General features: G+C 42.9%; 1 protein-coding gene across 3 annotated transcripts in view; it reads right to left on the reverse strand.

Moving 5' to 3' along the window:
* Positions 1-7,110: 7,110 nt before the first annotated feature.
* The window catches only part of engase (endo-beta-N-acetylglucosaminidase), a 74,002-nt gene continuing 66,761 nt past the window's right edge, over positions 7,111-14,351 (reverse strand). For all 3 annotated transcript variants that reach the window (XM_041217456.1, XM_041217457.1, XM_041217455.1), the window contains exons 13-14: positions 13,026-13,140; positions 7,111-11,722 (exon numbers count right to left, since the gene is read on the reverse strand). In XM_041217456.1, the coding sequence (XP_041073390.1) occupies positions 11,318-11,722; positions 13,026-13,140 (520 nt within the window). In that variant the 3' untranslated portion in view covers positions 7,111-11,317. The remainder of the gene's footprint in view (positions 11,723-13,025; positions 13,141-14,351) is intronic.

The following is a 14,351-nucleotide window of genomic DNA, read 5'->3' on the forward strand; positions in this document are numbered from 1 at the left end:
AATGGAGTTGAAGATTTTTCCAGTGCTAATTTGTAATCAAAAGTAGCAAATGACACTTCATAAAAGAAAAAATGAAAATAGTGCAGTCATATCTCACAATCCACTGAAAGTGATTTGTGTATCATTTGCTAGATATCTGTATTGTTGCAGTGTCCACATACTTCATACTACTGCAGATGTAGATCTGCTTTGCTTTATACAAAACCAGTACAGACTCTCTTTCTATTTCAGATCTCAAGAGACAGCTCTAAAGATTCTTATTCAAATAAATATTCAATCTGGTGTCCAGCAGCTAACGGTGTGAAACATGACAATATAGTTAGGAGTCTCTCAGTATTCATTGACTCTTAAGGTATCTTCCTATAACTACTTCAAAAACCCAATACATTTCTCAGTGTATTCATTGCAAAGAGGAGACCCATAAGCTCATGACTGCGGAGAGCTGGGTTGGTATAAAGCAGAAGGCCTGGAGGTGTGCTGTAGGGCCCAGGACATGCCAGTGGCATCAGCTGTATGTGAAGTGGTGTATGACTTAACCCTTTCTTTTTGCAGGTAGGGATGGCTGTGCAGATTGAGTTAGGAAATGCTCAGAGCAGCTGAAAAAGTGTTTTTCTTCCTACTTTATGAAAGTGTAAGTAATCAGGAAACTCATGCAATCAGCTACTACAGATGCAAACAATATTATATAGATGCATGAATTTTCACTTATTTACCAGATATCAGACGATTGCTATAATGTGGCATCTGCAGCAGGAGCAGTTTCCACATCAGCAAGTGTCTCAGCCTCTGCGGTAACACAGCAGGTCCAATCTTATTCTTGTCCAGCACTGCTTGACTTCAATTTGTATTCCTTCAGACCAATGTTCCCTTTAAAACTTAGCTATTGTGTGTGGCCAAATTTTTCAGTACACATCCCTTTAAATTCTTTTGCATGTTTGAACTTGGTGTGGAAATTACCATTAAGTCATTGACTATGTCAAAATGAGCAAAGGCAAACTCCACAACAAGAGAGAGTCTAACCACCTCCCTTTGAAATTAGAAATTCATTGTTGAAGCCCCCACCATCAACATCCTGGGCAGCACCACTGACCAGAAACTGAACTGGACCAGCCATATAAATAAAAGCAAAATACTGTGGATGCTGGAGGTCTGAAATAAAAACAGAAAGTGCTGGAATAACTCAACAGATCTGGCAGCATCTGTGGAGAGATAGACAGGGAGTTAATGTTTCGAGTCTAATATGACTTTTCTTCGGAACTGAAGAGAGGTAGAAATGTGAGAGGTTTTATGCTGTTGAAAAAGTGGGGGGTAGGGGAGGTCAGGTGTGACAACAGAGAAAGCAAGGGGTAGGTTAGAGGGCGGGAGAGATTAAATATCAAAGATTCATGGAACAAAAGGCAAAAGGAGAGGTAATGGCACATGGGGAATGGGCTCAACATTGAGTTCAACAACTTCAGACCGTGAACTCTCTCCTCCATTTTGAATTTTTGTCCCCAAGTGCCAGTTTGCATCTTGTTTTCATGCTTTTGCTTTCAGAGAGCTAACCTTTATTCTGCTATTAACACCTACTCTGGATGAATGCTTTGTTTCTTTACTAATACCATTACCTCCCCCTTTGCCTTTAGTTCCATGACATCTTAGATATTTAATCTCCCCATCTTCTAACCTATCCTTGACCTTCCCTTTTGTTCCACATGGCCCCCGCTCCCCCTTTTTCATCACATCTCTGCCTCTCTTCAGTTCCAAAGAAGAGTCACATTGGACTTAAAACGTTAACTCTGTTTCTCTCTCCACAGATGCTGCCAGACCTGCTGAGTCTATGCATCACTTTGTTTTTTTTTATTTCAGCCATATAGATATTGTGGTTACAAGAGCAGCTCAGAGGCTGGGAATTCTGCGGCAAGTAATTCACCTGACTCCACAGAGGCTTTCCATCATTTAGGCACAAGTCAGGAGTGCGATGGAATACTCTCCACTTGTCTGGATGAATGCAGCTCCAACAGCACTTGAGCAGTCTGCTTGATTGGCACCCCATCCACCACCTTAAACATTCACTCCCTCCACCAGTGACACACAGTGGCAGCAGTGTGTACCATCTACAAGATGCACTGCAGCAACTCACTAAGAATGCTCTGTCACCTCACCCAACCCCATGACTTCTAGAAGAACTAGGACAGCAGATGCATGGAAACACGTGGAACTAAAGGCTCCAAGTTCCCTTCTATGTCACAGACCATTCTGACTTGGAAATATATCACTGTTTTTTTTTATCATTACTGGCTCAAAAGCCTGAAGCTCCCTTCCAAATATCACTATAGCTGTACCTTTACTATTCGGACTGCAGCAGTTCAAGGTGGTAGTTGCCAGGACAATTTAGGAATGGGCACTAAATTCTGAACTTGCCAGTGACACCTACATCCTTTGAGCAAATAAAAAGAAAACAGGTTGCAGCACAGCACTGAAAACCAAACAAAATTAAAATGACTTTTCTCCTTTCTGACTTTATTAGCACTATAGACAGGTAAGTCTAAATTAATATTGCAATTACAGAGTTATCCAGCAGAGGGGGCCATTTCACAGAGGAAAACTACACATTCTGTTCCTGGGGCAGTCATATATTTGCCAGCGTTAACAAAAATAAATGCATAAAGGAAAGACTGGATTCTAAAAGTTTCTAAAATTTTAAATGGATCTTAAGACTGCTACATCTGCAGCCTTATAAAGTTAACTGACCCAGAATAGAATAAAACTACCTCCACAAATCGCATAAATCCTTTTTTAGAAAAACAATCACACTGCAGCTATTTCAAGGCTGTTATTTCACCTTAGGGTTTGTATAACAATTAAAAAGCTGCTCGAGTTTTGCATCGTTATTTATAAGTCATGTGAACAACTCACTGAGATTATTGACTTGTAACCACTGTGGAGTAGTACTTATTTTAAAATAATAAAAAACACTGCACACCACAGGCACTTTTATTAAACCCTTCTGTGAATCATGTGATGTTATTCTTTCTGGAAGTCAGATTCAGTTTCAAGTACTTTTATAATTATTGACAACGCTGCCAATTACCACTCACAGTGTGTTCCCAGTCCGCAGCTTCCTCAGTGGCACAGATACTAAATTTAACATTTGCTCTATTTAAGGGCATTATTAGGATTTATTACTGAACATGCTAGGGTAAACGTTCATCACTCTTGGAGTTCTGCAGAAATTTAAACAATCACATTGTTTAGATCAGAATCCTTTGAACCAGATGTACAAGAAAGGGCCAACAAGTCACAGCCCCGTTGGTTGATTTCAGGACCATACTCCCTCGTATATCTCTACCTTAGTGTTCCCAACCCTCCAGGATTGTCCTGCAACCTTCCCTGGACACAGCTGCAGGGGATATGATATGAAAAAGCATCCTGTGCTTTTGTCCCCCTCCATTTTCTTTGAACCCTCTCATTTACTAATTATAAAAATATAATGTCTAACGTTAGATGTGATTCCGCAATTGGACAACACTTGCTGAACAATCCTGAGTGTGCTAATTGCTACATTAACAACCAATTTAAGATTATCAGTTGGACTCCAAATGTAAAAACTTCTATAAGTATGTCGAAAGAAAAAGATTAGTGAAGCCAAGTGTAGGTCCCTTACAGTCCACATAGGGAGAATTTACAATGGAGAATAAAATGCCAGAGCAATTAAACAACTACTTTAGTTCTGTCTTCACGGAGGAAGACACAAATAACTTCCCAGAAATACTAGGGAACCAAGGGTCTAGTGAGAAGGAGGAATTGAAGGAAATCAGTATTAGTAAAAAAAATAGTGCTGGAGAAATGAATTTGACTGAAAGCCGATAGATTATCAGACCCTGGGGATTTATGTCCCAGGGTTCCAAAGGAGGTGGCCATGGAAATAGTGGATGTGTTAGTTGTCATCTTCCAAAATTCTACAGATTCTGGAATAATCCCGGCAGATTGGAGGGTGGCAAATATAACCCAACTATTTAAAAAAGGAGAGAGAAAACAGGGAATTACAAACTGGTTAGGCTAACATCAGGACAGTCATAGGGAAAATGCTAATGTCTATTATGAAGGATGTGATAACAGGACACTGAGAAAATATCAATGGGATTAGACAAAGTCAACATGGATTTATGAAAGGGAAATCATGTTTGACAAACCTACTGGAGTTTTTTGACGTGACAGGCAGAATAGATAAGGGAGAACCAGTGGATGTGGTGCATTTGGATTTTCAGAAAGTTTTTGGTAAAGTCCCACATAAAAGGTTAATATGCAAATTAAAGCACATGGGATTGGAGGTAATATATCGGCATGGATTGAGAATTGGTTAGCAGACAGGAAATAATGGAGGAATGGCAGGTGGTGACTAGTGGGGTACCGCAGGGATGAGTGTTTGGGCCCCAGCTATTCACGATATATAGCAATGATTTGGATGAGGGAACCAAATGTAATATTTCCAAGTTTGCTGATGGCACAAAACTAGGTGGGAATGTGAGTGGTGAGGAGGATGTAGAGAGGCTTCAAGATAATTTAGATAAGTTGAGTGAGTGGGCAAATACATGGCAGATGCAGTATAATGTCAATATGTATGAAGTTATCCACTTCTGTAGGAGAAAGTGAATGGCAGAGTATTATTTAAATGGTGATAGATTGGGAAATGTTGATATACAAAGGGACCTGGGTGGTCTTGTACACCAGTCACTGAAAGCAAGCATGCGGTTGCAGCAAGCAGTTAGGAAGGCCTTCATTGCAAGAGGATGTGAGTGTAGGAGCAAGGATGTCTTACTGCGGCTGTACAGGGCCTTGGTGAGACCATGGCTGAAGAATTGGGTGCAGTTTTGGTCTCCTTACCTAAGGAAGGATATACTTGGCATAGAGGGAGTGCAGCGAAGGTTCACCAGACTGATTTCTGGGTTGGCAGGATTGTTATATGAGGAGAGATTGGGTTGGCTAGGCCTGTATTCACTGGAGTTTAGAAGAATGAGAGGGGATCTCATTTTAACATATAAAACTCTGACAAGGGCTGGACGGACTGGATGCAGGGAGGATGTTTCCTCTGGCTGGAGGGGCATCTAGAACAAGGGATCACAATCTCAGGATATGGGGTAGGCCATTTAGGACTGAGATGAGGAGAAACTTCTTCACTCAGAGGGTGGTGAACCTGTGGAATTCTCTACCACAGAAGGCCAAGTCACTGAATATATTTAAGAAAGAAACAGTTAGATTTCTAGGCACTAAAGGACTCAAGGGTATGGGGGGAGAGCAGGAGTATGGCATTGAGATAGAGGATCAGCAATGATCATATTGAATAGCAGAGGAGGCTTGAAGCTAATCCTGCTCCTATTTTCTATGTAGCTCACTTACGCTTGCTAAAAGTTACATAAATTCATCTGCAGGGACCTGTCCTCTGCAAAAAAAAGGAACATGTTCAGTTATTGCACCATTTTTTGAACTCAAAAAGGGAATGGGGGACAATAGTTCCCTGGTGCATTCTCCAAGGCAACACTTCAATCAGATATGACTTGCCAACCAGTTGGCACTCTTTTCTCATGCAGTATAAATTGTTGGTCCCTTTGAAATTTGGCATTCTTGGATCTGTCGCAATAAATGCAAGATGAGAAACTTCAACAACATGTTCCTCTTCAGCCATCGTAAAAAAGATTGTGGATGAGGGAAAAAAGCTTTCGACCGACTGGGCAGGGCAATTGGAGGTGAGAGATGTCGTGAAATCCCCAGGAGTTGATCAAGACAACACTGGTGGCCTTGCCCTTTCTCCAGTAGACACCTAATTATTTTCTAAACTAATTCTTTTTAATATGTTCATTCATGGGATGTGGGCTTTGCTGGCTGGGCCAGCATTTATCGCCCATCCCTAATTGCCCTTGAGGTGGTGGTGGTGAGCTGCCTTCTTGAACTGCTGCAGTCCATGTAGTGTAGGTACACCCACAGTGCTGTTGGGGAGGGAGTTCCAGGAATTTGACCCACCAACGGTGGAGGAACGGCGATATATTTCCAAGTCAGGATGGTGAGTGGCTTGGAGGGGAACGTCCAGGTGGTGGTGTTCCCCTGTGTCTGCTGTCCTTGTCCTTCTAGATGGTAGCGGTCATGGGTTTGGAAAGTGCTGCCTAAGGAGGCTTGATGAGTTCCTGCAGTGCTTCAGTTGCTTCAATGTAATAGTTTTTCCACAATATATTCAGGCATCTGTTTTATATTTCTATCCTGAAAGGAAAGTGTTTTACAGTGTTATATTGTTTCCCATGAAGAACTCGGCCAGTGAGTCCACCCGACTGACTGAACAAGACTTGCTGGGTTTACCAGCTGTCTTGCACCAGGCCCATCAGTTGACGACAGCCTATTCAAGCGGAACTGATATAACAGCTTGAAAATTGCAGATTGAATACACATGCATAGCCTCCATTCTTATTTAGAGCAGAACTCAACTGTATAGAATAGGGAAGCCCCAGGCTCAAGCCTTTGTGATGTGCTGAGTCAGCTGACCTCAGCCAATCCCAGAGTCCGAGTGCTACAATTGGTCACTGATGAGGAGGCGAGGAGGTGGCATTTAAATCTGCTGAGGCACTCACTCTGGCTTATGTTGCGGTGACCTCCTGTGCAGCAGATGTGGAATTGGTTTATGTCTGGGACAGTAATGTACTGTCCACTGCTTGGCAATGCACAATATTCAGGTTGACGCAATAGTTAGGCGAAGGAACAGAAGGCTGTCAGTACTCACAGAAACTGGGGAACAAAATAAAAATGCAGCAATGAAATGACGGCCCCAGTAGCCTGAAGAAGCGTGCAACTGTACAAAAAACTCAATCAGCAGCAGCTATTACTGCAAGTGGGCATCAGTGAGGAGGGTCAAATCTCTCATCAATTAACAAACACAGAAAAGGCACTTTCGCTTCCATCCCGTACCTCAACAGGGGTGAATCTCAGGCTGGGTGAAACTTCTGACAATTCCTGAAAGCCCATCTCTATTTCTGCTCATGACGAGTGTGGCACAAGGAGTCATTTCAGCCTCGGCTGGGGTAGAAAATTGCTGTGGTTCTATTTCAGAAAGACAGTTGGTGATGGATAATACTGGAGCCATTCTTTACTCAGTCTTATGTTTATTTACAGAATTAAACTTTACAAGCATACACCTCCTAACTCACCCCCACCACAGTTTCAGTAAGCGTCTCTTCACATGTACTCAAGTGAAATGCCAATAAATGCCCTCTTGTTACAATCCCTAGAGACTGATAACTTTTTTAAAAGGAGATTTGAATCCTAGTGACCAATTTAAAGGAATCTCCCAAGATTTCATGTTTTAACTCTAATTGTGGCAAACTAACAAAGCTAAAATCAAAATTAAGCAACTAATACTCTAAACTACAGAAAAGATAACCCTATTAGATTCTTAATCCGGCCAATAACGTTACACTGTTTATAGGTTACAGCATGCTCTCCACAGAAACATCCAGTGATTGAAGGTCTTCTCCCTCAGTCTTGTGAGAAATCACGAATTGACTACCAGCAGCATTGCCTACTCCAGTAATTCCTTCCACTGATCATGCCAGTACAAATCTTCCATTGGCCTCAAATCTGTACAGGCTCCATCTCCGTGACCAGAGGACAGGTTCCCACCAGTATTCTGCCTTGTATTTAAGAGAGAACAGCCTTTTCTCCTTATGCTTACAGCAGCTGCTGGTTCCCTCAGTCTCCCTCCAATGCACACCCGCTCTCTCTCTGCAAAGTCTCTAAGACAGTAAGTCTGCCACGTCCAGGCAGTAGATGGCCTGACCTTTGTTTTCAGGTGTTAAACCTGATATGTGGATTTCAATAGCACTTAACCTGGGCCCCTGGTCTCCATGGTAACCAAGTCACACAAGCCTGTTATTGGGCAGAACTAGCAACAGGTCACATAATCCTCTTCCGTGCCCATTTTATCTTGAAGTAAAGAAACAGTTTAAAACACAGCCATCTTATAAAACATTACATTCATAACTATTATTAAATACAATTGATATGCAATTAACAACTGTGGCCAGCCTCCAAAGTGGTAGCCAAAGGTAATCGGCATGTGATCTGTTTAAAAACAGCATCTTTTCCTCCTCCTGGAAAATCTGTTGTCTCGTTAATGAACACAATGTCAGCCAGGAAAGTTGCAATGGGTCTGACTAGCCAGTCCTATATAGTTGTGACAGCTTACGCAGCAGGTTAGGAGGCTCTTTAAAGCCTGGGTATCATGTCATTACCTGGGAGAAGCCAACAAAGTCAAAAACTCAAGGCCGATCATGGGGGAGCAATAACCTGGAAAGTTTTTCTCTGATCCCTCAAGGCAGTCAAAACTGGGCCAGGAGACTCCATTGATCACGGAATGTTATTTGTTACCCTCCACTCGTACAACACTGTCTCTGGCCCAAGCATGAAGCAGCCCAGCTCCCTCAAAATATACAGAGTGAATCAGCATTCACTTCACAAACTGCCAACTCCTTCCAAAGAGCTTCTATACTCTGGCAAAGGAATGAAACATTTAGCCTATTTCCTCCCCTGCATTTTTTATAGGTAAACGAGCAAAAGGAGAGAAGGCCATTCAAGTCTGCTCCGCCGTTCAATAAGATCATGGCTGAGCTTCTAAACCAACTGCACTTACCCACCCTATTCTCTGTACCCCCGATTCCCCTATGCCCAACAATCCACCAATCTTAGCCTTGAATATATTCAATCTCTGAGCATCCTTGGCTTTCAGCAGCCAAGAATTCCAGAGGCCCCCCCCCCCCCATCCTCGGAGTGAGGAATTCTTTTCTCATCTCAGTCCTAAACGGCCCTTATCCTGAGGCAATGGTTCGGACCATCCGAGTTGAGACACGCCGGGGGTGGGAGAGGGGGATGCGGTGGCCCAGCTATAAGTCCATTGACTTTCGGCAGGACTGGGCGATCACAGTAAGGGGCAGGGACGCAAAATCCCGCCCTATGCCTCTAGAGGTCTAGAGTCTCCAGCCAGAGAAAAGGGTCTTGCAGCACCCACCCCAACAAGCCAACCCGAAACTTTACATGTTTCAATGAGATCACCTCTCATTCTTCTAATCCCTGAAGAATTGAGGCCCATTCTACGCAATCTCGCTTCATAAGACAACCCTCTCATTCCCAGGCATCAATCTATTGAGTCTTCGGTGCATTTCCTTTAAGGCAAGCATGTCCCTCCTTAGGTATAGAGATAAAAAATTGCATACAATACCCCAGGGGCAGAATTCTTCCCTTGTCAGGGGGGCTCGGTGGGAGCAGCCAGGAAGTTGACTGCCATCCGCGGTCATGGCCGGACCGCAATTTCATGCCAGCGGGTCTTCCAACGTGAAACATGAACGGCAGCGCTGCCTGTGCGGGTGGCGGAGAAGGGCGAGCCCAGAGGGCAGGGGGGTGGGGAGCTTCGTGCACACGCAGGAGCGAGCGCTTGAAAATCTCCGAGGCACAGAGCTGCCTCAGGGAGGTGAAGAGCTTTAAAAATTACAAATAAAGATTCTTAATATGCTATAAAACACGCCCCTGCCTGTGACTCTGTCACACATGAAATTTAAAAGTTTGTGCTTTATTTTTATTTGATGTTGGAAACCTCAGCCCACCCGTGTTTGAGGTTTCCTGGTTGGACAGGCAGCAAAAAATTTAGGTTAATTATCTTTTTAATGGCCTTAACAGGCCTTTTAATTGTTGGCGGACTTGCTGCCAATTCCCATGCGCATCTGCCTATTGAAATATCGCGCAACTGCGCGTTGACATCGGGACATTCGCCAACGTTTACGCTGGAGCGGGTCAGGCGCAAGCCTGCCCGCCAAGGTAAAAATTCTACTCCAGATGGGGTCTCACAGAAGCCCTGTACAATTGCAGCAAGACTGCCTTATACTCCAACCCCATCACACTAAAGACTAATATACCGCCTGCCTTCCTAATTACTTGCTGGACCTGCACTATCACGTTGCTGTTTGTGGGAACTTGCTGTGCACAAATTGGCTGTTGCTTTCCTGCATTAGTGCCTAAACTTTCAGAGTATTTCATTGGCTGGATAGTGAGAGCCCTGAGGTGGGGAAAGGTTCGATATAAATTCACATCTTTCTTAAAATGTTTCTTTTTCCAACTCCCACCCCACCACTTTGCTGAACAGTCAAGGGGCGGGGGAGATGGGGAAGGTGTGGGGAATGGGTGTTGGAAACCTAAGCCAAAGACCTTACTCCAGGGTCTAGTACTCCAGTATTACTGCATAAGAACTCCGTGGCTGTGATGACAATAACTTTCCAAATTCCTCCCCAAGCTTCTTTTTAAAAAAATTCCAGTCTTTCCAATCCAAGGAATTTCATTTTCCGTCGAGGATTAATTTACGAACATTGTTGCTCTTCCAAAAGCTACTTTCTATTAAAACAAATCTCTCACTTGTGTTTCTGTAGGGTCAATTATTGCGCTTGTTGATTGGCTCATAATGTGTTATTTCCCCTTAACCAATGAGATGGGAGATGCCACAAAGGAGTAAGGGGTGGGGGGGATGGAGGGGAGAAAGCTGCCAAGAAAACATTTTCAACACAACCATTTTATAGCCCTGACTCCACTGCAAGAGTCCACGGCACTAGTGGCTAACAGATTTCAGCTGAGATATTAAACTTGAAGGATTTATGGACTCAAAAAACTCTTACTGAAGTCAGTGAGATCTTAAATTACTGCTGGAGTGTAGTTAGGATTGTTTTTCCACATTAATGGTGCTATATAAATGCAAATTGTTGGTGTGGTTTGAGGGGCCTGGTTTTAAAGAAGCCTGGGATTGGATATATAATCAATCCTATGAAGGTGTGTGATGCAGTCAGTTACAGGAATTGTGTGCTTTTCTCTTTAATGTTTTCTGTGGGTGCTGGGATGGAAGGATCAATGGTATTTAGGTTTACTTTAGGAGTTTTGATGTGCTGCTGCTAGGGGCGTTCAAAAAGACTTGCATTCCAAAGCTGCTTTATTTAACATGTCACCCACCTCCCCAGGACAGGATTTGAAAAATAAAAACCTTTAACGGAGGAAAGTGATTCAAAAAGAGGAAGCTGTTGCAAACCAGGAGCTAGTCGCTGAAGTAAGGAATATCTGCAACAACGCACAGGGCCTTTGATTTACAAGGGCAGCAAAAGATTTGGAGGCTTGTGGGATTCAAGGTGGCAAAGTCTCTAGCCTCAGAAAAACAAAGTTACCCAACCCAATGGCAGCTGGTAGCTTCCAGCCATGAACATACAAATACAAACTAACAGAACTCTGAATTTATTATCTTCGCAAACAGCAATACTCCTGTACATTAATGATTCTGTGGAGGGGTGGTGTAATTTAGAGTTAACCTTCCACATACTGACTGGGGTAATGCAAAACCTGCCTGAGTCACCGGCTGAATTAGAAACTCCACTTGATGGGACTTGCCTACTGGAGCACTGTGAAGTACTAAATCCACCACACGGTACAGGTTCGCATTTGTTCTGCCAACATGAATCAACTCAGGGTCTGCGACCTTTTGGTTTTTGTTGTAGTTTAGTTCTCGACAGTATATCTTGAAACAACTTGCTGTGTTTGGAGGATAGGCCCACTGCAATGTAGCGCTCAGGTGCAGCTGGTCTGTTGCTTCAGGGGCCTTTCTCCATGAAATATTGAAGACGGTAAGTTTTTCAACTGGTTTCTGTTCCACACTCAGTCTCGCTATATCCAGAATCTTAAAGAAAGCACATCATTCATTTACCCACTCGGGAATTACTGAATACTTCGTACAACTACAAAATAGGCATTTTTATTATTATAAACAGCTGCTAACAGAGTGTGAATCACCCTCAATCTATTTTTTTTTCTGCCCTTCTCCACTTACAATTTAAACTTTTATAAATCACTGGTCAGGTCCCAGCTGGAGTCGTGTGTACCATTTTGGGCATCACAATTTAAGAAGGATGTTAAGGCCTTGGAGAGGCTGCAGAGGAATGCGAGACTTCGGTTATGTGGGGAGATTTCAGAAGCCAGAATTGGTCTCCTTGAGGCAGATAAGGTTAAGGGACCAAATAGAGGTATTCAAAATTACGAGGGATGTTGACAGAGCAAGTTGAGAGAAACAATTTCCTCTGAAAATGGGTCAGTAACCAGAGGTCACAGACTTAAAATAATTGGCCAAAAAACTAGAGTGAAAATGAGTGAAGGATGTGCCTACTGTTTATTTCTGGTTCTTCTTGTTTAAATTTCAGATTGATAGTACATATGGTTTTCATTTCACCACCGCCCTCTACAAGCAGTGTATTTTTTTTTGAGAAGGATGCAATTGTTTGCACAATTTTAAAAGTTAAGTGCATATTTGAAACCAGTGCACTGATTTTGCAAATTGTATGAGAGTTGTGCAGACAGAGCAGAACAAGTTGGAAATAAATGATTTGCTGGGAGCTGATTCCCACAGAAACCTGTTTAAATGGAGTTAAATTGCCTGGTTGTCATATGATGATGTAATCAAATGATCCGCTCCATATACCTTCCCAAAAGTGTCACATTTGATCAATAGAATGTTTAACATTTTCAATCTTCCTCAGCGTTTGCAAAGTACCTTCCTTCCCTCAAGCACTGCAAGAATCAGACAGTATGAAATTACACTCTGACGCATATGCCTAGTTGTACTGCACGGACGAAAACAAATGAGGACTTAAATCAGACCACTGACAGGACCATAATTTGAAACCTTTTGATTTTGTAGATGGTCTATATAAACAGTCATGAGGAAATGGAACTGTTATTCTATCATATTTATAAGGTGCACTTTAATTGACAATAGCCGCAAAGATCAAACACCCATAGCTGCTGTGTAAACAGGATCTGCAAAGTCAAATGATTCCCATTTAAAAGTATACTTGCGGCGAACTGAACAACATCGTACAGCACCTCGAAATCTATATTCAAAGACATAATCACTGCAATTGTTCACGAGAATTTAATTGTGATTTTCTGGAATTTCTTTTAACCTCCAGCAAAAGTCGGGAGTTTACCTTGATTTCTCCAATTAGGCACTGAAACTGTACATCCTGCTCATCCTTTAGTAGGTGAGTAATGCAGACAGAGATATCCTGAAGAATGCAATCTGTCAGCTCTAAGAGATAGAAGCTGAAAAATACAATAAATTGTTACTAACTGCAACAAAGGATAGCTTCTACTGGTTTGAAGTTATAAGAGCAAAGCGATCAAACAAAAATTAGTGCAGTTAACCAATCTCAGCAAAGACAAGGTTGGCTGTGGGGAGGGACACTCTCTCAACTTGTGAACTCAAACTGGAAGACAAGAGGATCGGGCACAGCTGCAACACACTCTCCACAAATTAAGTACAGCTACTCGGGTACAATGCCTGAAATGACAGAGCTAAGAAAAAGCCCTTGTGTTTATATAGTAAGTGTCAGCAGTGGCTCAGCAGTAGCACTTCCACCTCCGAATGAGAAAACCATTGGGGTTCAAACCCCAAGACTTGAATGCATTATCTCAACTGAGAGTCTAAGGCAGAACTAAGAGAGTGCTGCACTGTCAAGAGCTATACTCATAGACCTTCACAGCATAGAAGGAGGCCATTCAGCCTATCGTGTTTGTGCCAGTCAACAAAGATCTGACGACACTAATCCCATTTTCCAGCACTTGGCCCATAGCCCTGGAGGCTATGGCAATGCAAGTGAATATCTAAATACTTCTCAAATGTTACGAGAGTTTCTGACTCAACCACCATTTAAGGCAGTGAGTTCCGGACTCCCACCACCCTCTGAGTGAGAAAATTTATCCTCCACTCTCCTCTTAGACTCCCACCTCTTACCTTAAATGCCCCCTGGTTATTGACCCCTCTACTAATAGAAAAAGTGCCTTCCTATCCACCCTATCTATGTTCCTCATAATCTTCTACACCTCTATTAGGTCCCCTCTCAACCTTCGCTGCTCCAAGAAAAACAGCCCTTTCAATCTTTCCTCATAGCTCAGACTCTCCAGCCCAGGCAGCATCCTGGTAAATCTCCTCTGCAATCTCTCCAGTGCAATCACATCCTTCCTATAATGTGGTGACCAGAGCTGCAGGCAGTACTCCTGTTGTGGCCTAAGCAGCGTTTTATACAATTCCAGCATAACCTCCCTGCTCTTGTAATCTATGCCTCGGCTAATAAAGGCTTGCTGTTTTAACCTCCCTTCCAATGTCTCGCTGTTTTAACCCCTCTCTCCCGATGTCTCGCTGTTTTAATCTCTCTACCGATGTCTCACTGTTTTAACCTCTTACTCCCGATGTCTCGCTGTTTTAAACTCTCCGGATGTCTCGCTGTTTTAACCCCTCTCTCCCGATGTCTCGC

The sequence above is a fragment of the Carcharodon carcharias genome, chromosome 22, assembly GCF_017639515.1.
Source record: "Carcharodon carcharias isolate sCarCar2 chromosome 22, sCarCar2.pri, whole genome shotgun sequence".
Classification (NCBI taxonomy): domain Eukaryota; kingdom Metazoa; phylum Chordata; class Chondrichthyes; order Lamniformes; family Lamnidae; genus Carcharodon; species Carcharodon carcharias.